Source organism: Pelophylax lessonae (genome assembly GCF_965119305.1).
Source record: "Pelophylax lessonae genome assembly, chromosome: 5".
In the NCBI taxonomy this organism is placed as follows: domain Eukaryota; kingdom Metazoa; phylum Chordata; class Amphibia; order Anura; family Ranidae; genus Pelophylax; species Pelophylax lessonae.
The window spans coordinates 315,946,355-315,972,617 of NC_138772.1; the positions used below are offsets into that span (position 1 = coordinate 315,946,355).

Sequence of the window (26,263 nt, forward strand, 5' to 3'; positions counted from 1 at the left end):
TTCTGGCTCCACCCTAGGGGGCAGTCCCTGAGGGTATATCCTCCCTCTCTCTGCTACAGGGAATCAGTTCTGTTTAAAGCAGTACAGAGAAATTAACCCAACCCAACTCAATGATAGAGGGGCGGGTACTACGTCTGTCAATGAGCTTAAGAGAAAAGGATTTTACGGTAAGTTCTTACAAAAATCCATTTTTCTCTATCGCTCATTGACAGACGTAGTCTTCTTGATTCTCAAGAGCTGGGACATCCAGAAGCAGTGCCACAAATGAGGGGTGGGATTGACAAAATCAAATCCAATCTAGTAGGCCCAACCGGTGCCAAACTAGAAGTTTTAAAGGCTCATTATAAACAAAGAATGAGACTAAAGAAAAATTTTCCAACGGAAAAAACCCTCGAGGTAGACCACTGGTCTCCTCAAATTGCGGCCTGCAAAACCTTGCGGCCAAATGAGGCATCAGACGATGCCATTACATCAACTTTATAATGTTTAGAGAAGGTATGCACCGACGACCAGGTAGCCGCCTTGCACACCTGGACCACTGACGCCTGATGGCGAAAGGCCCATGACGCACTAAGTGCCCGAGTGGAGTGCGCCTTAACAGGGAACGGGGGCTCCCGACCCTTAATAGAATAAGCCTGTACTATCGTCTGTCTGATCCATCTGGAAATGGTCGCGGCAGATGCAGGCAACCCCTTTTTGGGTCCATCTGGGATCACAAAAAGTGAATCCGTCTTGCGAAACGAGTCTGTCGTTTTCAAGTATACCCTGATCGCCCCGGACCACATCCAAGGAGTGCAAAGCAAATTCCCGAGGATGACTGGGCTTAGGACACAGGGAAGGTAATACAATTTCTTCATTCAGATGAAATTCTGAAACTACTTTTGGTAGGAAGGATGGATTCGGACGAAGAACCACCTTATCTCTATGAACCACCAGATATGGTGAACGACAAGATAATGCGGCCAGTTCTGACACCCTGCGTGCAGAAGTAATAGCCACCAAGAAGGCCACCTTCTGGGACAACGTGGGTAGAGGAATCTCCCTAATATCTTCAAAGGGAGGTTTCTGAAGAACCGACAACACTAAATTAAGATCCCAGGGGGGTAACGGCGCGTGCACTGGCGGAGCCAGATGTCGCACCCCCTGGATGAAATTCCGCACCAAGGAATGAGTAGCCAAAGGCTTCTGAAAGAAGATGGCTAATGCTGAGACCTGACCCTTGATAGTACTCAAGGCCAGTTTCTGCTCAACCCCTTGTTGCAGAAAAGCCAATATTCGACTAATCGAATAAGACCGAGGACGGAACCCCAAAGGTTCACACCATGCAATGTAGGACTTCCACGTGCGATGATAAATCTTTCTGGAAGTCGCTTTCCTTGCTTCAACTAGAGTAGGAATAACTGAAGCTGACAAACCTTTGTCCTTCAGCACCTGGGTCTCAATAGCCAGGCCGTTAAAGCCAGCGATCGTAAAGCAGGATGGAAGATCGGTCCCTGAGACAGTAGATCCTCCCTGAGAGGAAGTCTCCATGGGACGTCCGCCACCAGTCTGACCATGTCGGCGTACCAAGCTCGACGAGGCCAGTCCGGAGCTACCAGGATTACTGGGATTCCTTCCTCCTCTACCCTGCGAAGAAGTCTTGGCAGTAACGCGAGAGGAGGGAAGGCATATATTAGCTGGTATTGCCCCCACGGGGCGATCAGTGCGTCTGCGGTTTCTGCTAGAGGATCGCGGGAGCGAGCCACGAATCTCTGAACTTTCCTGTTGAATCGTGATGCCAACAGATCCACATCCGGGGTGCCCCACCGTAGGCACAACTGGTGGAAAACGTCTGGATGGAGGGACCATTCCCCCTGATCCAGGGTCTGACGGCTGAGATAATCTGCCTGCCAATTCTCCACCCCCGGAATGAACACCGCAGAGATTGCTGGAACAAATCGTTCCGCCCAGCGAAGAATACAAGCCACTTCTTTGGCCGCTCGGACACTCTTGGTGCCCCCCTGATGATTGACATAAGCCACGCCGTGGCATTGTCCGACTGGATCCGGACCGGGCTGCCCTGAAGCTGCTCGGTCCAGTGAATCAGACAAAGTCTGATCGCTCTCAGTTCCAATACATTTATCGGTAATCTGGATTCTTCCGGGGACCAAAGTCCCTGGACAGATAACTGACCAAGAATTCCTCCCCATCCGGATAGACTGGCATCCGTGGTCACTATCGTCCAATATATTGGCAGAAATGACTTTCCCTGGCTGAGCATTGGAGACCGAAGCCACCAAACCAGAGACTCTCTGGTCTGTTTGCTCAATCGTATCTGATTGTCCAGGGATTCCGGATTCCGATTCCATCTGAGAAGAATCTCTTGCTGAAGAATTCGGGTATGGGACTGGGCAAATGGGACTGCTTCGAATGAAGCCACCATCAACCCCAGAACCCTCATGCACGTCCGAAGGGAAGACCAGCTGTTGGACAGTAACAACTGGACTGCTGATTGAATCTTTCGAAGTTTCCCTACCGGAAGGAAAACTCTCGTCCTGACTGTGTCTAGAATTAGACCCAGATATTCGAGCCTCTGGGTGGGAACCAGAAATGACTTTTGCTGGTTCACCAGCCACCCGAATTCCTGTAAAGAAATCAATCATAGTAATTTCTATGTTTTGTAGCAAGGTCTGAGGAGATTCTGCATGAAGCAGAAGATCGTCTAGGTAACCTAGAATCGATATACCTCTTTGGCGCAGAAGTGCCAACATAGGGGCCAACACCTTTGTGAAGACCCGTGGAGCCGTGGCGAGACCGAAAGGTAACGCCACAAACTGATAGTGGTTCTCCTCTACGGAAAAGCGTAGAAAACGCTGATGTCCTGCGAAAATGGGAATGTGAAGATAGGCGTCCTTGATGTCTATGGACGCTAAGACATCCCCTGGATGCAGGAAGGCTGCTACCGTGCGAATGGACTCCATTCTGAATCTTCTTATGTTGACGAAAGAATTGAGCGCTCTTAAGTCCAGAATTGGACGCACTTTGCCCTCTTTCCTGGGTATTGTAAATAGGTTTGAATAAAACCCTTGAAACCGTTCTGTCCAAGGAACGTGGACTACCACTCCTTGTTGTAGTAGATCTGTGACTGCTCTCCGCAGATCTTCTAGACGATCCGGAGATAGTCGGATATTGGAAGGGAAGAATCGCGCCGGTGGGAGAGATCGAAACTCGATCCTGTACCCTGACTTTATGACTTCGCAAACCCATTTGTCCGGGATTCTGGAAAGCCATGGATCCGGGAACCGGCGAAGACGTCCCCCCACCCCAGTTATGGGTGGGGGCGCACCTTCAGGCTTTGGATGGTTTATCTTCAGGTCTGGAGGGGGCGGGCTTTTGCTTGCCCGACCAACGACCCCTGACGCCTCCTGCAGGAGGCTTGGAGGACTTAGTTTTTTTCACCCGCTGGACGAAAAAAACCTCTTGTGAGCAGAAAAAGAAGGCCCTCGTCTTTGACGAGTTCCTCTACCTTTAAAATTTTGCGGTAAAAAGGTGCTTTTTCCACCGGTGAGATCCTTAATGATCTCATCTAAGTTGGCTCCAAATAGACGCTCTCCTGAAAAGGGGATATTAGCCAATGCTTTTTTGGAACCTTGGTCGGCTATCCAACCTTTTAGCCACAGTGTACGCCTGAGAACCACTGCTGAGACTGATGCTCGCGCCATTAATGGAGTGGCGTCTAACGCCGCATCACATACAAACTGTAACCCCTGTATCATTTGTTCCAACAAATCTGATACCGCCTGAGGGACTTCTTCTAAGTCCCGGCGTAACCACTTGGTCCATTCAGTTACAGCCTGCGAAACCAGACCAATAGCAATTATTGGCCTGAAAGCTGATCCAATCAAGGAAAACATGGTGCGAGACATAGCTTCTATCTTGCGATCCACTGGATCTTTAAAAGACGGAGCGTCTTCTAAAGGAATAACCGTGGCTTTATTCAATCTAGCAATAGGTGAATCCACCACAGGTGGTTCTGTCCATTTCTTAATAAGGGTTTCCTCAAACGGATAACGCCTGTCAATGCGTTTGGAAATATTAAAAGTGCGTTTTGGCAGACGCCATTCTTCATCGATTGGATTGCCAAAACATTTGGGCAATGGAAAAACCTTTGCCACTTTGATGCGCTTTTTAGTCCCAAAAGGGATCTCAGTTTCAGCTATTTCTGATGGAATACCCTGTAACCTTAAAGTCTCTTGAACAGATACAATGAGTGCGTTTACCAACGCTTCCTCTCGGGCTATGGCAGATGCCGAGACATCCTCCTCACTGTCTGAAGAGACAGGACCCGAGACACCAATACCAGATGAAGTACCTGCAACTGCAGAAATAGGCTCAGAGTCTGAATCCGAGGTTTCAGATAATAAGGGGTTAGGCGGGGGTCGCTTTCTTGCGCCCTGTCCCTGACAAGCCACTTCCACCCGGGACACAAAAGTTTCCATAATAGCTGACAAAGATTCAATTGTCAATGGGGTGCTGGAGGATCCCGCAGACCCCTCGAGGGGATCCGGAGGAGATACATGAGTGGCAGGGTCCATGTTAATACAGGACACTTTTGCCAGCAATAAACAAAAAAACTTTTTTTTTTTTTTTTTTTTTTGTGTGTCTCCCCCTAGCGCAATAGCGCCCCTCAGAGTACCTGCTTCTCGATCCCAGAGAGAGAGAGAGGGACCCCCAAGGCTCACCAACCGATGTAGTGCAGTTTCCAACAAACTGCAGCCAGCGTCTGTCTTACACAGACTGGAAGGAGCTGTTTGCTTTTTCCCGGGCAGAAGGCGTGGCTCCGCCCCCTGTGTACGCCTTCCGGCGTTCCCAGCCCTCCACGAGGAAGCTGGGCTCACAAAACATGGCCGCCCCCATAGAAGAGACATAAGACTCCAAAAACATGGCGGCCGGCGTGACCTGAGGACATATATGCATTCGGTCTACGGCAAAATGGCGGCGGACCGCCGATATCGTCTTCCCAGCACATCCACCTGCACTCTGCTGAGAGGTGACATATGGATCTACAGAGATGCACTGCACATAAGGTAGGATTATACCTCCTATGTCTGCTGTAATGTTACAGTCTGCTGGGTAGAGTGTTAGCTCTTGAACCAAGTCCACTTCCCACAAACACATGCTGTATTACAAGGGGGACTTGTAAGTGTCAGATATATACTGACCATATATGGAGGGGCCCATAATATATACTGCCTCATAAATGAGGAAAAAAGGGAACGTTTTACTCACCATACCGAACCGACAGGCACCCTCTCTTCATAATACCCTCTCCACCGGGGTGGGGGTTTGTGGACGCCTCGACTCTCTGGTCCTGGCGTCCAAACGAGCTTTTAACTCGCAAAGTCAGTCCCTTTACTGGGACTCCGTCGCGGCCGACTCAGTGCACTGGTCTGCACGCGCTTTTAGGCAGAAACCGGGGTGACCACTGGACCTCACATCCAGCCCGTCGCCCGGCCCCGCATACTTACTTGAATATGTCGCGGCCGACCAAGCGCAATGCCTGGTCTGCACGCGCTCGTAGGCCGGCTGGGGTGACCACAAGTGTCGCCCAGTCCGGCATTTTTGCTTGAAGATCTCACAGGAAAAAAACACTGGAGAAAACTACCTAAAAAATGTCTTTTTCTTAAAGAAAAAAAGTCTTGCCAGGACCAAAAGATCCCAGCAAGGAACTTAGGTCCTTACTCCTGACTAGACAGAAAAAAACTGATTCCCTGTAGCAGAGAGAGGGAGGATATACCCTCAGGGACTGCCCCCTAGGGTGGAGCCAGAACGTTTTGTCATTCTGCCTAGTCCTACTCCTGCGGAGACAACATAACCCAGCTCTTGAGAATCAAGAAGACTACGTCTGTCAATGAGCGATAGAGAAATGAAGCTGTGCCAGGTTCATAGATACCAAACATGTCAAGCTTAAAAATCGTGCGCACCTACAAAATAACACATTTCAGTACCCCTATATTTTCCATAGGAAATGCTTTAAAAGCCCCTACAGATCATAATTTTAGCTGACCCTGGCATTACTGCTCTCACTCTGTCTGGCACGGCGATAGATTACATTTGTAGCACGTGTAAGTGGAGCCTCAAATCTTGGGGGGGGGGGGGGGGGGGTTTCTTTACTAAAGCTTTACTTATACCACAAAAAGTTCCCTATGTAATATAAATTCTTTGTGGCACATTCTCTTTAATCACCTGGCCTACAGAAGAATTACCCCCCCACCCCCCCTTCATGACCAGGCCATTTTTTGCGATATGACACTGCGTTACTTTAATTGACAATTGTGCGTCCGTGTCATACTGTACCTGAATACAATTTATGTCTTTTTTTTCACCACAAATAGAGCTTTCTTTTGGTGATATTTGATCGCCACTGCATTTATTTTTTAAGCTATAAAAAAAAACGTAAAAAAAGAAAAGGTTTTTTTTCCATTTCTGCTATCAAACCCATCCAATAAAAAAAAAAAAAAAAAATTTGAATTTCTTCATAAATTTAGGTCAATATGTATTCTGCTACATATTTTTGGTAAATAGGCATATATTGATTGGTTTGCGCAAAAGTTATAACATCCGCAAACTATGGGATATTTTTATTTTTACTAGTAATGGCGGTGATCAGCAACTTGAAGCGGGACTGCAATATTGCAGCGGACATGCTGACACTTTTTGGGGACTAGTGACACTAATTGAGTGATCAGTGCTAAAAGTATGCACTGTCACTGTATGAATGACACTGGATGGGAAGGGGTTAACATCAGAGGTGATCAAAGTGTTAACTGTGTGCCTAGCCAATGTTTTACAAACTTCATCCCCTTCCCCATGTCAAAACGGCAATCTGCCTTGTTTACATAGGCATATCACAGTTCTGTCTGTCATGCAGTGCACAGCGGCCGTCCAGTAGCAGGAAAAATGTTATAGGACAGAAGTAAAGTGGTTAATGAGACATTGGGGGGGGGGGGGGTCTCACCTACATTCCATTGAAGGTAATAAGAGTACAGATTGTGCTCCATTAGCTTCTTCCCTGGAAGCAGCGGCCAGGGAAAGGGACTTTATACGTCACTTTCGGGTTCTTAGCAGCTAGGAAAAATCAGCGAATGGATAATCGCTGGTCTCTCTCACCTCCATTCACCAACACCCACCACACAGGTCCTGGGGCCGCATTTTTGGACAAAAGAGTTGCCTGGGTATAAATGAAGATAATGAGGTAACTTTATGCTGGAGGGTGGCACTAAAGTGAACTGGTTACTTTGTCCTTCATTGGTAAATCACGGGTTCACTTTAGAGGTTTGGGCAAAAAGCACAATGGTTTGTTTAGTTAAGAGGATTTCCATCAAAATCCTGGTCTTTAGATTTTCCTAAAAGGACAAGTTCACATTTAAAAAAAAAAAAATAGTAAATGCACATCTTTTTGCAGGTAAAAAAAAGTGCATTTATTTATTTTTATTTTTTTAGGTGTGGGGGCTGCTCAGTTATTAGCATTAATATATAACATGTTAATAAAAGTGAACCTGTCCTTTACCCAGATCTTTAGCTACACATTTCACTTACAGACCAGCAAGCTGGTAAAATCTAGAAGTGCAATAGAAGTTTAAAGTGGATCTGAACCCTATCTTTTTCAGCTAAGGAGGCTGTCATCTTCGCCTCTTTTTGATCTGCAGTTGCCATGATGCTGCACATGTGATCAGCTATGCCAACAGCCATTTATCTTCTTGCCAGTTTGGTTGAGAGCTAACAAAAGCACTCTTGTAGCTTTAACAGGTATTAATCAAGGCATGCATTAAATGTAACAGTTTTAGGAAACTTAAATTGGTGAGTTTAGTTCCACTTTAAACCATGTGGTTTCAAGATCATAACAGCAGCATTGCATTATTTGGAAGTCTATATTCCCAAGAAAAGAAAAAAATCTCACACTTTATACATCATATGTGTGTCAAATTCCTTAACTTTAGGTTCAACACTGTTAGAGACTTCATCTGTCATCCCACACACACACACACACACTTGTAAATTGTGCTGAAAATACCAAGAACTGGATACACACACTAACTATGGGGTTTATTTACTAAAGGCATATCCACTGTGCACTACAAGTGCACTTGAAGCGCAGTCTTAGATCTGAGGGGGACATGCAAGGAAAATAAAAGATTTTTGCTTGCACGATTTGATGATAGAAATCAGCAGAGCTTCCCTTCATTTCAGATCTTCCCCTCAGATCTACAGTGAATGCACTGCCAAGTGCACAGTGGATTTGCCATTAGTAAATCAAACACTATGCCTTTATGTTCCATCCAGATGCTGCCCAGGTCCTATAGAGGCTTTCATTCAAAGCTGTGTTTTCACTTTTGTATAGAGTTCTCCCAAAAAAAAAAAAAAAAAAAAAAAAACACACATGACAAATACAGAAATGCATAAAAACTTACATTTTACAACATGCAAAAAATACTGTACAGCACACTGATATAAACGAAGGGCCTCCTCATAGTTCTTTGCTTTGTCTTCCTGAGAGGCTTTGCTGGCAAGGTCAATAGCTTTCTGTAAAAAATACAAAATAACATAGTATGGAATTAGTGCTTATGCAAATAAATGTTACCATTCATGCGTATTTTTAAAGGACTGGAGAACATGAGGTTCGCCAACTTGTTTCCTGTTTACTAAAAACAAGGCGCCTTGCCAAGACTTGAGTGATTGGTTCTAACCAGCTTCTCACAGAGTATGAGGATTCTAAAGGCCGTACCCATGATAAGAAAATTGGAAGTAAAATTTTGTGCGACAAACGATCTGCTGATTTTCAGATCATTAGTATGGTGTTTGACAGCAGATTACAAATCTACGTACAACAAAAACTGAATTTGCAGGCTATACAATTTTTATTGTATGTGAACACAACTTCCAATTTTCGTTTGTTTAGTACAGTTTTCTTCCGAAGAAAATTGTAAAGCAAGACTACCCTTGCTCAGAAACAAAATAATGCATACTAGGGCTGCAACTAACGATTAATTTGTCTGTCGACTAATCTATCGATTATTTTTACGATTAGTCGACTAATCTAACGATTATTTTTATTTTATTTGTTTTTGCTTTATTGAGTGTTTTTTTTGATTAGCTAATTAATCCTGTAATTAATACAGACCCCTCAGTAAGCCCCCCTCCCAGTACAGACCCCTCAGTAAGTCCCCTCCCAGTACAGACCCCTCAGTAAGCTCTCCCACCTAGTACAGACGATGGATGAAAGGATGGAGACACGGATGAATGAAAGGATGGAGACATTGGTGGATGGATGGATGGATGGATGGATGAAAGGATGGAGACACGGATGGATGAATGAAAGGATGGAGACACGGATGGATGGATGAAAGGATAGATACACGGATGGATGGATGAAAGGATAGATACACGGATGGATGGATGAAAGGATGAAAGGATAGATACACGGATGGATGGATGGATGAAAGGATGAAAGGATAGATACACGGATGGATGGATGGATGGATGAAAGGATAGATGGATGGATGGATGAAAGGATGGAGACACGGATGGATGGATGAAAGGATGGAGACATGGATGGATGGATGAAAGGATGGAGACATGGATGGATGGATGAAAGGATGGAGACATGGATGGATGGATGAAAGGATGGAGACACGGATGGATGGATGGATGGATGGATGGATGAAAGGATGGAGACACGGATGGATGGATGAAAGGATGGAGACACGGATGGATGGATGAAAGGATGGAGACACGGATGGAGACATGGATGGATGGATGGATGAAAGGATTGAGACACGGATGGATGGATGAAAGGATGGAGACACGGATGGATGGATGAAAGGATGGAGACACGGATGGATGGATGAAAGGATGGAGACACGGATGGATGAAAGGATGGAGACACGGATGGATGAAAGGATGGAGACACGGATGGATGAAAGGATGGAGATGTGGTTGGATGGATAGATGGGGACATGGGTGGATGGTTTGAGGAGTTGCTTTGAATATAATTAATGAATTAAATAGCATTTTTTGGTTTGTGACGCTCACATGCAGTAAAGTTCCGTTGTAAAGTGAACCTGTCACCAGAGAAAAATGGAGGCTGTCAAAGCAACGTCACATTCTGCAAATGCTAGTTACTTGGCTGTCATGTTTATCCTCCTGCTTTAATACATGGTATTCTTTATCTGGGACAGGATATACATAGGAAACATATACATCATATCATTCTGACAGCCAGACAACCTGCATCTTCAGGAGTGGATTGGGGATGACAGTCTCCATGCATCTCTATAGATAGGTTTGCTTTAAAGAGACGATAACATTTTGTATATTAAAAAATATATATAATCATGTTGGGGGGACCATGTGACTGAGGGGGGGAGGGGGTACTGCCTACCCTGGAGTTGTGTTTGAAATAACTAGAAATGTGCAGGAAATCCACCATACAGAATTTATTGACAAGTAATAAAGATCAGTCTCAGGCAATCACTCTCAGCTGAGTCCAATGAGAGATGAAAATGAGGGTCACATGGCGTTCTATTACACTTCAGAGCAAAGACTGCGACTTCTCTGTCCGCCCTTATAACAAATGTAAAAAATGTGGCAACAATCAAAAAAAAGAAAAAAGGCATTTTACTAACTTTTGCTCCTGCAGAGCATTGCAACCACATCACTGCCTCAGTGTGCAGAGCGTCGCTCGCCTCCGGGATGTCATGCCGCTCACAGACACTCTGGACTGGAGCGCAGCGGGTGCCGGGGGCGGGGCAGTGCAGCCTGCAGCGGCCCCAATCAATGTAGCGGCCCGGCCGGAATGCGAGCAGGGGGCGTGTGACATCACGCGTGACGCGTCAACGCTTTTCACGCACGTCGACGAATTTTAGTAGTAGACTACGTCGACGAGTCGTGACAGCCCTAAGGCATCCAAAATAATTCAACACATTACTCCTGGAGTTGAGTTCTGTCGTACGAGAATTTTCATATGAAAGTAACCTCTTCACTTTCGATATGAGACTAGCATGCAACAAAAAACAGATGAAAATTCGTACGATAATCTGATTGTGTGTACGAGGCTTTAGCCCAATCCAGATATGATGTAAGGGTCCCTGCACTTCCCAAAATGTACTATAAAAGCAACACTTCTGCCCCCTACACGCGTTCCGATAATCGTACGATAAACTTGCTTTCGACCTGATCGCACGATAATCTGATCGTTAGTACACAGCTTTCTACAGCCGATCACGACAGTTGGTCCAACAAAATCCGAAGGGACAAACAGGAAAACTTCTGACGTACGATAGCCCCGCAAATGACAATCGTTTTATCAGTACACTATACGTCCGCTAAAAAAATCGACAAAGACCGCGCATGATCAGAAACACTAAAATAGCACGGAAAAAGCCTGGCTGCCATTGTTTTGTTTTGCACCATCTGATATGTAGCTAAGCAACCAGGAAGCTTTTCCCGAATCATACGACAAAAATCATACGGTTTGTACGCATTGTTGAATTCGATGTTAGCATCATGCAACAAAATGCGAACGATAAGTCGTCCGATTATCTGAACGGGTGTACGGGGCATAACTTTTGCATCCTTTATTAGGAGGATACTGCCACTAGGAATGACTGAACCAGGAATGTTCATGTGCCTTTTCTGAGATACAATTATGGGGATTTACATTACAATGCTGACAAGTCCATGAGTACTACCGTCTGACATGACTCTACCCTTCAGGCATGCAAACCTTTTTTGTGCCTGTTCAAGCTACTCAACAAACTAGTACGGCCCTGCAGCTGTTGCAGAACTACACATCCCATGGGGCATTGTAAAACTCTGACACTCACATATATGACTAGGCATGATGGGAATAGTAGTTCCTGAACAACTGCAGGGCCGTAGTTTGGGAATACCTGAACTAGACAGTAACCTGCTCTGTTGCACTTTAACCATCCAAGTAACAACCTGCTCTGCTGCACCTTAACCATCTGGGTGCCACATGCTCTGGTGGTGCCCCCCACCAAACCAGGCATACTACCTTCTCTGACTATGTTCCCTCCACAGTAAAGACTGCTGCATTCAGAACTACATGCATAGCAATCCCCTGTACTTTGTATGCTACCTTATTTAAGGTCCACTGGCTACTGCTGTGTCACCACTTCCTTGTTCTACTGTCTCTACTATTCTATATAATGCTATGCGGCTTGTGATATGTTGTCTGCAAACACTGTCATCACTGTTCCCCATGGCTGTCATACTGGTGAAAAACATATTTAGTCAGCTGTACTCACCAAGGAACTGATAATCACAACATTCACACAAACAGTGGTGCTGCCAAACAGTGACTGCATTTGATTTTTTACCAATCCTGGTCAATTTTTCAACTGACCTTTGTCAAGAGCCAGGTGGTGCTTACAGGGCCACCCTGCTTGAATTTTGGATGCACAAGGGTAACTTCAGTGTCAATGGGCAGGTTTTCTCTCACCCAGGCATTGCTGGCTCTATTGAAGTCATACCCACCACAAAACTTCAGTTTTTTTGCTGGATATCCTCATGGGGCATAAACATGACACTCTGTGGGAGGCTGGGCAACACTAGACAGAATTTGTACCTGCTGCAATGCCCTTCAATAAAACTTCAGAAAAAAAAAAAAAAAAGTACACGGTATGATGAAGAGGTGGAGAAAATTTAAGAGCAGCACAGTTTTTCACCAAGTACCAAACACATATGCAAATAGCAATAAAATAGAAAAGACTAGAATTTGCTCTTTAAATAAATACCACCTAAAATTTCATATGCCGGAGTTCTTATCAGAAGTGTGTTTTGGCTGATGCAAACAGCTGCACTATAACCAAATAAAATCAGAAAGAGAGATATCAACTGCCATTCCTCCCTCAGGGTAAGAAATGACAGTTCATCCATGACCAAAGCCCCTCATCACTGCTCCTTCTCTTACTCCTCTTTTTAACCCATGGTCCATAATCAGTCCCTATACTGCACTTTGAGTGGAACAAGATTACTTGCCACTTCAATCTCTTTTCCACCCCTCAGCGGCAGTTAGTACTTGCTCTGCCTCTTCAACCCCCCCCCCCCCCCCAACTAGTTGTGTAGCTAATTGGGTTAGGCTCCTGGCATGATTGCAAACAGATCAATATGCATTACTGCCCAATTTGAAAAATTTGTAGCTGGACACTCATTGTTTTATCAAGTGTGCTCCTCACTAAATTGTAGAGGTGATGCACATGGCCGAAAATGACAGTTTGAAAATAAAAAAACAAATAAATAATCTCACAAGAGTGAGTACACCCTCACATTTTTTGTAAGTAATTTATTATATCTTTTCATGTGACAACACTGAAGAAATGACACTTTGCTACAATGTAAAGTAGGGAGTGTACAGCTTATATAGTGGTGTAAATTTGCTGTCCCCTCAAAATTTCTTGACATTTCTTCTGAAAGAAATCCTCTGCACACTGCTACACCCTTTCCAGCAAACTATGCAATGAAAAACAGGGATATTTAGTTCACATATCGTCCATCCAGAATTTGTAGTGTTAATGTGGTCACACCCCTTTAGCACCTGATCGTTTAAATACATGTACAAGCTATTGGGATTTGAGCACATGTATATTTTTCTTTGTTGGAACGCAGGTCAGTGACCAGTCCTAAACCTAGTAACTCTCCCCCACCTTGTGTCTCTATGCCCCAGATTGGCATGGTGTCCACTGTAGTATTTGCAGTGGTAAAGCAGTGTAGGACTGGCCAGAAGAGGGATTACTTTGACGTAGTTGGTCAGCTTAACCACATAACGACTGCCCACCGCGGATATACTGCGGCAGACAGCCGCTTCTGGGCAAAGTGACGTAGGGGTACGTCACTTGCTCAGCCACCTGTAGGGGGCGAGCGTGTGCCGCTGGAGGCGCGCTACCACCCCTGCTCGTTTTACAGGCATCCCCGCGCGAGTGACCGGTGGCTCTGATGCTTTTTGTTTTGAGTTTGTTTTTATTTTATCCAATCAATCGAAACAATAAAATCGGACAACTAATCTATTATGAAAATAATCGTTAGTTGCAGCCCTAAACTAGTTAATGTATTAGATCACTGGTCCTAATGACGCGATCTCTTGAAGAGCTACAAACAATCTCCGGTCTAACAGATTGTGGCAGCTCGACAACCAGCCCAACTTGTCAATGTGTCATGAAAGAATATAGGTGAAGCAGCTTGCTAGGACTTAGATATGTGGTATTGCATAAGGGAAGGAGAACTAGTATTTATGTAGAGGCAGCGAGGCAGAGAACCTAAAGAATATATTGACAGTCAAATCAAGTTAACATTTTCTGAAAAACGTCATTCAGTCATGAGGATATTATCAGCATAAGAAGGTGCAGTACAATAGTTATTTTTGCTAAAAGAAAAAAAAAAAATCAATACCTAAATCAATAGCACTTTTCTTTAAGAATGAGAAATTCATCACAGTATTTCTCCATTTTAATAGTTTCTACTATTAATTTTAATAGTTTCTTCTCACTTTTCCCTATAATCTGTATTTTATTGTAATACTGTATAATTGGCAAAAGACTATTTCAGTTGAGGGATAGAAGATAGAGGTCATCTTAAAGCAGATTTCCAGTCATTTTTTTTGTTTATTAAAAGACAGCAGCTACAAAAAGTGTAGCTGCGGACTTTTAATAAACAGACACTCACCTGTCCCACAATCCAGCGATGTACTCACTCCAACGTTCTCCCAGTGTCCTCCCCGGGCATCTCTACTATGGCCCACCTGGCTATGACAGCTTGCAGATTCACAGCCCGGTGCCCACTGCGCATTCGCGAGCACTTTGGGGAACTTCTGTTTTCGACTGCCTAAGGCAACCTGAACTAACGTGGGAGCAGGTGCCTGTCAAAATCAGATACCTGCTCCCCCACAAAAGCTTTGTTTCACAAACAGGAGGCGGGGAAGAGGCCTTGAAGTGGAAGTTCCACTTTTGGGTGGAACTCCGCTTAAAGTAGTTGTAAACCCACCTTGAGAACTTTTACCTATAGGTAAGCCTTTGATAAGGCTTAACAATCAATAGGTACTGTAAATATCTCCTAAATGTGCACTGTTTAGGAGATATTTACATTGCATGCAGTCGATGACATCATCAGCGCATGCACTCTGAAGAAAAGACCACCCATGACGTTTCTTCAGAGAACTGTGTGGTGACCGGCGGCTCCGGCCAGTAATACAGCTGGAGTCCGCAGACCCGGAAGGAAAACAGGTGAAAATGGATGCGGCCGCCAGTGAGGACGACGAGGGCTTTGTTTGCAGGTAAGTGTCACATAATGTGCTGGTATGCACATTATGCATTTCTTTGCAGGTGAAACAGGAAGAGTTTACTTCCTCTTTAACATGATTCTCCATAGAATACTTTTGCGGGAAGATTTTTTTACATTAAATTAATTATATGCATTGGTTTTGAAAGAGAAGTATATAGCTATATAATAGTGGTAAGGATGTGCTGATGTTGTGAACGGTATGAACAGTCTTAGGTCTATACCTTCATACTTTACCCTATTTAAGCTAGAACACATGATTACGGTACTATACACATGTAAACCCTGGAGAAATGCTTTTTCTCTTTTTTCCCATTGATCACAACAGGGGACTTAACTTAAGTGATGTGTGGAAGACTACAGCAGCCAGGTTCCAACTATCAAGGGCATGTTTTGGAAATCAGAAACTCTGAATGCTATACAAACAGTGGAGAAAATTTGGGAAATTTTAGAAAACACGTGAAGAAATTAAGTGAGCTATAAATGTTATTCAGTAAACACTGCCACGGTACTAAAATTAGAAAGTTGACTTAACTCCAGCCAAAATTAGCTTTCAATAGGTTTTACATTTCCTATATAACCCTAAGGTTTCCCTTACTTTTTCTCTTGCAGAGATATGGTCACTAAAGTGAAGGGGAATCTGCAATGGCATCATAGCACAAAATGTGGGCAAATTTATTGGGTAGGCTGAAAATGCACAGGCTGATCACTATTCCCTATTCCTCCACCCACCTGGTTCTGAAAATGCTGTGCTACCACTATCTTTTAAACACAAGCACATGTATTCAATGCAAACACACTTGTTCATACCAGTATATGCATACATAAAGTATATAACTGTAAACGCACACAACGGGGCACCTAGGCCTGAAATTGTCAATTACGATGCATGTTACGCATAGCAAGCCAGAATGAGAGCAATAATTTTAGCAACAGACCTCAATAACACTAAACTGATGAATTATAGGGGGCTTTTAAAGCGTGCCCTATGGAAAATATAGGGTACTGACATGTTTAGGTTTGACAGGTTTGGGTATTCGTTTAAAATCGGGCCAACTTCGGAATTTATATTTTACCAAAAATCAGGAAATTTATTGAGTTTTTGTGCCCCCTAAAGTCAACTTTTAATGTATTTTTTTTACTGAAATGTTGCGTTTCCTATAGCCTTGTGGTAATATTGTACGACCTAAAAAATTGGAACTACCACTATTTTATTCTCTAGGGTGTCAGCTTTCAGAAAATATATGTTTGGGGGTTTATGTAATCTTCAGGCCTAAAATGATTTCTTAAACATGTGCAAAAAAACAAAATCGGCTCGGGCTGTGAAAGAGTTATAGGATATATTCACCTTTGGGAACATGTTACATCTTCCACTTGAAAGATTTGTTAGTTAAAAAACTGGCTCCTAGATTGAAAGAACATTTTTAAGCCCTAAATGATGGGACCTCTTGTGTAGAATTACTTATAATATTTGGACCATATATGGCCTAGCCAAGCCTTCAAAAAGACTACCTTACCTCCACCTCTAAACCTAGTGCTGAAAAATGGACAACTAATGTACCTATTTATAGTTGAGAGGTCATACCACGATCTGCTGGGCACTGCCAGTGTCTGTTGCTCCCATTTTTACAAATCATAAAATGAAAGTCCATGGTGTGGTGTCTGTGAGGTCACATGGAGTTCTCTCTGCTTAAATTATCTCTAGGCAAGGCTATTTTTTTTATTTATTTTTTTTTTTACTACAAAGTCAAATGTTATATAGCCTCAACCGCTATATAAAAAAAAATGTTATATAGCCTTAATTAACTGCTTCCAACCCAGGCCAATTCTGGCACTCCTCTCCTAGATGTAAAAATCATCATTTGTTTGCTAGAAATTTACTCAAACATTCTATATATTTTTTTTAGCAGCGACCCTAGGGAATAAAATCGCGGTTGTTGCAATCTATTATGGCATACAAGATTTGCTCAGCAATTTTTCTAAACAAGATTTAAAAAAAAAAAAAAAAACATGTAAGCTAGCCCAATTACTTTGTATAACATGAAAGATACGGATTTGCTGAGTAAACAGATACCCAACATGTCATGCTTTAAAATTGAGCATACTCGTGGAATGGCGCCAAACTTGGTACTAAAAAATCTCCATAGGGTACGCTTTAAAAATTGTTACAGGTTACCCGTTTAGAGTAGAGGAGGTCTTGCATTAGATTTATTGCTCGTGCTCTAATGTTCGTGGCAATACCTCACATGTGTGATTTGAACATTGTTTACATATGCGGGCGCAAAGTATGTATGCGTTCGCGTCTGTGTATTTTATTTTAAAATAAATAAAATAGTATTTTTATTTACACACTTTCCATTAATTATTTATTTTTTTTTTTTTTATGTCTCCAGATCTCTCCTTCCTTAGGCCCCTTTCACACAGGGAGTCCGTCAGGCGGAATCAGTTTTTCTCAGCGGGGGATCGATCAACCGATCCCCCGCTGAGCAGGCGGAAGGCAGCTGTGTCTCTGCGCTGTGTGCAGAGACACAGCTGTCAGGTTCCGCTGTTCTCTGTGGGGGAATCAGATGGGAACGGACCATCTGTGTGAAAGGGGCCTAATGCTGTAAAACACGAGATTTAAAAAAAAAAAAAAACACAATTTCAGGCCTTCCAGCAAAAAAAAAAAAAAAAAAAAAAGTCACTCGTGGCCTCTGAGGGTAATAGAGATCCCCTCCTGCCACCTGTTTGAATGAGCTCTCAATGAAGGGGGAACCTGTGAACTTATCTGCCCGACCTACCAGAAGATGAAATGATCTACATACTCTGGCAGCCTCTAGGTAGCAGAGAAGGCATCTTCTAAGATCCAAAGAGTGGAACTTCTTTTCCTGGGTCCACTAAATCAGCAAAGAGGGTAGGAAAAAATCTAATGAAATACCATAGCCATTTTTCTTGGGACAACCTTCCTGAACTCCTTTATGTGGACTGAAGACTTTTTTTTTTTTTTTTTTTTTTAACTCTGACCAACCCAGAGTCACCAGAGCTACCTGAATCAAAATGGTTGACCTGATACCATTTTGGCGATTTAGGTAGTATCGTTGTTGGAGAAGACTTGAGCTTTGTGACCTTTACAGTCTTAATGTCATTAGCTCTATCAGGTTGGAAGAAGGTCTGGACTAAGTCCAGAGACCTAGCCAGTTATAAATTATGATATTCCTGCTCACGAGCTCCCAAATGCTATGAGCTGGCATCTGATGTGATCTTTATTGGGCACTGCTGAGACCAATTCATGCTACTTCCCTACATTAGCAGATCGAGTCACTATTTCAACAACTGGCAGATTTCTAGAGGAAGGCCCAGGTTAGGGCTGGAACCAAAGAATTCATCAGATCGAAAAGGCCTAGGTCTCTTAAAGAGACTACCAATGCCAAACAAGTGGCACTGGCCACTGTCCCCTACTATAACTGTTTTTATTTTATTTTTTCAGAAAGGAGCACCGGAAGGGCGAGGCATGTCAAACAAATACAAAGAGATTTCCAAGCTCAAACTTACCAACCAGCAACCAACCAAATTGACCTGTCTAACAATATAACAGATTTAGTCTGCACACACTTACAGGCAATGCACTGACACCTTTGCTGCCATTGTGCTATGTGCTGGGTGTTCAGTGTGCCCCTGTACCTTTAAGGAGGGGTGGGCCCTTCCAGGCTCATCTGCCCTCTGCCTATCCATTAAAATGCATGTGCTGCTATTGTGGAGACTCTCAGAAGTTAGAGTTAAGACTACAGAAAACAGAGTGGCTTGACGGGGCATGTAGCTTACGCATGCATTTGCAAATGTGTGCAGACTAAACCTCTGTTCTTAATGCATATTACTAGACAGGTCAATTCGGTTGGTCACTGGCTGGTTGGAAAGTTTGAGCTTGAAATCTTTTTGTATTTGTTAGAATGCCAATGCCACCTGGTTGGTCACAGCAAGAAGCTTGGAGATTGTGTCTCCGGGAAGAAAAATCTTTTGAGACACTGAATTGATCTGGTATTCCTAAGAGATAGTGTTCTGGGTTGGACTCAGCGAAGACCACTATTTATCACCTAGCTTTTCTAACATTCTGCTCTATTGGGGCATACAGCAGAATATCAACCAGGTAAGAGATTTGAAAAATTCTTCCGAAATCTGAGGAGCCTGTTAGGATCTTAACCACTTAAGCCCCGGAAGATTTTACCCCCATTCCGACCAGGGGGTATTTTGCGATTCGGCACTGCGTGACTTTAACGGACAATTGCGCGGTCGTGCGACGCTGTACCTAAACGAATTTGGCGTCCTTTTTTTCCCACAAACAGAGCTTTCTTTTGGTGGTATTTGATCACCTGTGCGATTTTTTGATCACGCGCTATAAACAAAAAAAGAGCGTCAATTTTGCAAAAATAGCAATATTTTTCACATTTTTTTATATGAAATTCCCCAAAAAAAAAATTTAAAAATCAAAATTTTTTTACTTTTTCGGCCAATTTGTTTTATGCTACCTATGTTTGGTAAAAAAAAAAAAAAAAAAAATCGCAAAAAGCGTATTTTGATTGGTTTGCGCAAAAGTTATCGCGTTTACTAAGGGAAAGATTTCTGTCATTTTTGTTGTTTTTTTTTTAACGTGTAATGGCGGCGATCTGCGATTTTTTTTGCGGTACTGCGACATTGCGGCGGACAGATCGGACCCTTGACTGACATTTTTGACACTTTTGGGGTTACCAGTGACATTTCTACAGTAATCAGTGCTATATATATGCACTGTTACTGTAAAAATACACTGGTAGTGAAGGGGTTAACTTTATTTGGGAGGGAGGGGCTGTGTGTATCCCTAGGGGCGTGCTTTCTACTGTGATTGGCTGGGGCTTGAGCTGTATGGACACTGATCAACGGATCTACATACTAGATCCGAGTGATCAGTATCCTAACAGCAAGGAGAATGACAGGTGGCTTGTTTACACAAGCTGCCTGACATTCTCCCTCTCCCCCGCCGATCGCCGAGTGACCGGCGGACATCGGGTCCGCCGGTCACACGCGCGGGGGGGTCCGTGACCAAGCGGGAGCGCGCCTCCGGGGGCGCGCGCTCGCTCCCTAGACCCTCACAGGCTAGTGACGTAGCCCTACGTCACTTTGCCTGTGAGGGGCTGACTGCCGACGTAGATCGGCGTTAGGCAGTTGGCAAGTGGTTAAGGAGAACCCTTGGAGCTGCCAAAAAAAATCTTTTGCTCTAAAAGAACTGCAAAACTAAGAAAACACCGAAAAGTGGGATGGAATACGACATGCAAAAAACATCCCTGAGGTTGAGGGTGATCATAAACACCTTACAGAGGGTCTTAAGCTGAATACACTATCCAACTTTTGTGGTTAGATTTCCTTCAGATTTACCTTTTCTATGTAGTGCAAGAGTCTGCCAGATTGCATACAAATTGAAAGTGTTTAGGTTTGACCTCATATTATATGGTTTTGGTAAGTCTAAAGGAAAAAGTCTTCAGAAAATCTTATAGTGTGTATGGCCCATTACTGACAAAGTAAATGTATTACATTCTGAACTTTCTGTACTGCAGATACCCGTTCAGCTTCCCAAAATATATAATCATCCTGCATTTCCCTGATGAAATCTGAACTAGGAACACATTGGAGTGAAATCCCAGAAAGGGCTGCTTTTCCAGAACAGGAACAACCATGTTTTGATGGGCAAAGGACTGAATCTGAAAGCAGTCCATCAGGGCATTCTCTAAATCTTTCAGCAGTCTCATTGGAGGAAGGGGACAGCTTTCCCCCAATGCCACTTATGATGTCACCTGGTATCGGTGCTGGAGGACTCTTGAGGATTATAGAGAAGCCCTCATTTATGAAGATAAAAAGGAAAAAATAAAACAGAGAAGGGGATCCTGCTCCTTAAAAAGCATGTTATACAGCACAATGCTTGTGCTGTGTAATTTGCCCCCCCAGATCACCTGAAATATCTGGCTATACCCTCCAACCTGTAAACTGACCACGGTGTATCATGTCTGCTGAGCCCTGACACCATGGTCAGTGTACGCGACTCCATCATTCGCAGCCCTGCTCTGTCCTTCACTGTCCTCCTCTCCGCCTCCAACACCCCCCTCCTGCCTGTCTGTTCGTGTCCATGCCTGTCCCCTTCCCCCCTGCTGCTCAAATAACCTTTATTATCCTCTATAATCCACTCTGTGCCCTAATGACAAGTGCTACTGTCTCTGTGTCTTATAAAAGAAATGCCTTCTTTACAGTATTTCAAAGCGAAAATAGCAAAGATATTATAGTTCCCTGCTCTGTGCAGTGATTTGGCACAGAGCAGCCCAGATTTTCCTCTTCTCTGGTCCTTCGTCGGTGCTCCTGGCCCCTTCCTCCTGCCCCCACAGCAAGCAGCTTGCTGCGGAGGCATTCGGCATGAGGTAGGGGTCAGGAGCACAGACGAAGGACCCAAGAAGAGGAGGATCTGGGCCGTCCACCCTCTCGCATTGGCTCACTGACTTTGACAGCAGCAGGAGCCAATGGCGCCCACTGCTGTGTCTCGGCCAATCAGGAGGGAGAGTCCTGGACAGCCGAGGCTCTCATGCAACATTGCTGTATCAAGATGGGTCTCAGGTATTAGGAGGGGCTGCTGCACAAATGTGAGCGTATTTCTTGTCTTCATTTTTTAAAAAAATAGTAATTCTTTACAGAAAGCACTGATATTTTTTAGTTTTATTTTGGAATTGGGCTCAGGATATTGAAGGCCTGGGAAGAGGACATCTACTGTATAATACATTGGTTCCAAAATTTCCCTTAAAGGGACAGGTGTTATCTTTGACCGAAGGTTTAGTAGGTCAACTCAATGAGGTGAGCTGCTAGTAGTGGTGGAATATTGTCACAAGGAGTGGTGATTTCACATGGTAAAGGGTCACTGGAAATATCAAGAGTGAAGCAGGATCACTTTGCACATGGTGTACAGTCACATTATACATGGACAATTCATTAATGCATTTATGCACATAGTAGAGCTGCAGGATTCTGGATAAAGTGAGAATCACCATTTTTTGCTTAAAACAAAGATTCTCTCACGATTCTTGGCGTAACATCATTTTTCACATTATACAAAAAAATTAGGCTAACTTTACAGTTTCTTTTTTTTTTTTTAATTCATTGATTTGTATTTTTTCCCCAAAAAACCTGCGTTTGAAAGGCCGCTATGCAAACAGTGTGACAAACTATTGCATGCTCGTCATTTTGTTTTCTAGAGTCTCTGCTAAAATTTTTTATATATATAAAATGTTTAGGGGTTCTAAGTAATTTTCTAGCAATAAATACTGATTTTAACTTGTAAGCAACAAGTGTCAGAAAAAGGCTCAGTCTTTAAGTGGTTAAACTGACCAAATTTGCATACCGAAGTTCATCCCTTAGATCTAAAAGAATGAAACGATACAATGTTCCTCTTGATCAGTGCTGAGCAATGTTGTGATAAACTTTGCCGGTGTTCTAACAGAATACAGTTACCCATCAGAAAATGCAACAGAAGAGACGTTGCAAACAAAATTGCTAATTGGGCATGCTCTACGAGTTCCAACATGGCCGCTATGCGTTTGAATAGGTTTCCTAATCTGATAGAACACGAAAGCAGCAGCGGACATCTTCTTACACCCAAGTAAGTCTTTAATTTCGCACCTATTTTAGCAGGTAACTCACCTTATATGATGCATGTGCAGTAAGCATTTTTTGCTCAGAACATCACTTCGGTTATATTTTCCGATGGGTAGCGGTATTCCAACAGGACACCGGCTGTTTTTTTTCCCCCTTTGACAGCTGTGAGCAGAGAACGACTCAGCACTGTTACATGTTGGAGAGAAAATCATCCGTCCTCCGGATCCAGGAGAGTAGATGTCTGTGGCTCCTTACCATGCAAGCAGCATCATTTCAAACTTCCATCAGATTTTGTCTGGCTGCTCACATTTTCCCCTTCCGCTGACACCCGCTGCTATCTGATCATGTCCGTGAAATCCGGACGGATGGAAATCCTATTTTCCATCCGTCTGGAGAATCCGATGGGATCGGATGAGAACAGACAGGCGGTCCGTTCTCATCCAATCTCCCCATAGAGGACAGCGAAGATCTGACAGCTCCATCTCTGCACACAGAGCGGAGACGGACCTGTCATCCGCCTGCTCAGCGGGGATCAGCAGATCGATCCCCCGCTGAGCAGAACGGACTCCGTCGGGCGCACCGCCCGTGTGAGGGTTTAAATCAAGATTGCAATTTTTAACGAATAATCGTACAGCTCTAACATATAGTTGTTTATTCTTGATTCAGCACAAGATTTTATATTTATAGGTCGCTGATCACCGCCATTGCCAGTATACTGTCTGTACGGATCAGCATCCTGATCACAAACAATAATATAATAGTGCTCTCAATAGTAAAGACTCCTGAAAAGCGCAGCTTGGTTTTTACCAAAGACATTTAGCAGGATAGCGTTTGGCCTAAATTTAGGAAGAAGTTAGATTTTATTGTATATATTTATAACAATAACGTAGAAAATACTGGGCTTTTTTTCCCCAACATTTTCAGTGTTTTTTCGTTTATATAATAAAAAATAAAAACAGTGGTTATCAAATCCCACCAAAAGAACGCTCTATTTGTGTGAAACAAATGATATAAATGTTATTTTGGTACAATGGTGTATGGCTGAGCAATTGCCTGGTAAAGTAGCACAGTGCTGAACAGCAAAAAATGCCCTGCTCATGAAGGGGGTAGAATCTTCCAGAGATCAAGTAGTTTAATGGAACACTAGACCTAGAAGATGACATCTGAGGCCAGGGATCAGAGATCACAGTACATGACACCATCCAGAGCTTTTCTACTTGCTGTGTCACCTTATTCCATAAACAGTGCGCAATAGGTAGACTCTAATGAGGAAGACATGCAGTAAAAGCCCCCCATCATGGTCCTGGTGACACACATTAAGGAAGACCTTTTAAACCCCCGTACGAAGCCTGATGAGAGTGCCGCCGATTACCTGTAGGTTGGTCCCGTTCGCTGCCATCTCTCCTTCCGGTGTCGTATGATGAATCCCCCCACTTCACAGAACCCAGGAAGTGAAGCGTACAACAACACCCTCCGCTTCTCTCACTCTCTCACTTCCGCGTGCAGCAGACCGCTTCCGGATTACGTCACCGGCGACTCACCCACCACCTGACTAAAGCAGTTCTAGCACATGACCGAGAGTGGACAGCGTCACCGGACCGCACCTGTCTGACGTAACACGTCTCCTGCCGTGGGTCACCAAAGCGCATGCCCACTACCAGGGCGTCCATTCGATGGTTTCCCCTGGAAGCTTGGCTGATGTCTAGGTCACATGGTTTGGTTTTGGCCTTGTCACGTGATTCGGAAATTTACAGACAGTAACCCGATAATTGTTGTTCCTCAAATGTAAAGGGGGCGAGTGAGGAACTCTCTAAGAATTCATATGGGTCTGTTGAGGCGCTTTCTTTATACTGCTTTCCTGCTAAGTGACACATGGAAATACAGGGTCAGGAAGTGAGGAAGACATTTCACAGACGAATGTTCATATCATACATCTCATTATACATACTGGCACCCATGCATGACCTTAAAATTTTCACTGCTTACAAAATGTGCTATAAAGCAATGTTGGCACATTTTCTGGGGAAAATACCAACCTTAAAGCAGGACTAAGCCTAGGTTCACTCTGAGGGTGGGTTTGAAATCAATTTTTAAACCGGCATTTTCAGTCCGACTTTGGGGGGTGATTTGACAGACATCTGTGTGGGTTCCTGCACAGATACCAATTAAAATTGCCCCCCGAAGTCGCCAAAAATAGTGCAGCAACTACTTTTGGGAATATGTGCGGCGCCGCAAAGCCGGCGTCACACTGATTCCCAGACATCCCAACCTGTAAAAACTCAATTGAGGGAGGTGGCACTCCGTGCCTCTCCCCCCACAAATTTAACACAACTAAAGAATGATTAAATAAAATGGAATCAGTATACAGAGGTTTACGTTTACTGAGAGATATTAAAGGAACACTCGAACCACCATGATCACTTCAGTGAAGTGGTCATGGTGGTAGGAGTCATAAACACTGCACATGTTGGGATATTTACAATTATGCTTTACTGCAGGCTGGTACTGCTGGTGGTTACTGCTGGCTAGTGCTGCTGTGGGTACTGTTGACTGATACTGGTGTGGGTACTGCTGGCTCAGGCTGGTACTGCTGTGGGCACTGCTGCCTGGTACTGCTGGCTCAGGCTGGTACTGCTGTGGGTACTGCTGGCTCAGGCTGGTACTGCTGGCTCATGATGGTACTGCTGGCGGGAAATGTTGGCTAAAGACACATGATGACATCAAGTTCAACGGAGGGAGTGTGAGGACTCAGGAGCGGCGCTGCGCTGGAGGAAGATAGAGGCGATGCTTCCTGTATTGGTCAGTCTCATCACAGGCTGAGTGTATTTTATATCACTCCGCCTGTGACTCACTCAGACTGTCAGGACGGAGCTGGAACTATACAGGAAACATCAGCTCCGTTCTGACAGCTCAGCTGACAGACTCAGCGGCAGCCAGGGTATTGCGAGGCACTTGCTGGTGTCACAGAGCCGGAAGCCGCATGTGGGAGACTCCTGCACCTCGTGGGAGACTTGGGATGTCTGGATTCGAACTGTGCCATTGCCGGGAATAGGCTCTGATTTGGCATGGGATTTGACATGTAAACGTGGGCTAAAAGTAATTGTAAAGTCTTTTATTTATTTTTTTTGGGTGTTGTTAAAAAAAAAAAACATACATTTATACTCACCTAGGTCTGATGCTGCATCTGTCTGTTGCTGGATCTGCACTGAGAGCTGAATGATCAAAAACCACTGATCACTCACTTCTCTGAGCAGAGAGTAGAGATGGCCTTGGGTATGTTCGAGTTTCC

At 44.0% G+C, this 26,263-nt stretch overlaps 1 protein-coding gene across 1 annotated transcript in view; it reads right to left on the minus strand.

Annotated features, from left to right (window-relative positions):
- The window catches only part of LOC309557098 (vacuolar protein sorting-associated protein 4B), a 78,756-nt gene extending 54,203 nt beyond the window's left edge, over positions 1-24,553 (minus strand). Inside the window, exons 1-2 of the mRNA XM_082259719.1 lie at positions 24,347-24,553; positions 8,451-8,562 (exon numbers count right to left, since the gene is read on the minus strand). Of these exons, the coding sequence (XP_082115845.1) occupies positions 8,451-8,562; positions 24,347-24,373 (139 nt within the window). The 5' untranslated portion in view covers positions 24,374-24,553. The remainder of the gene's footprint in view (positions 1-8,450; positions 8,563-24,346) is intronic.
- Positions 24,554-26,263: the final 1,710 nt, after the last annotated feature.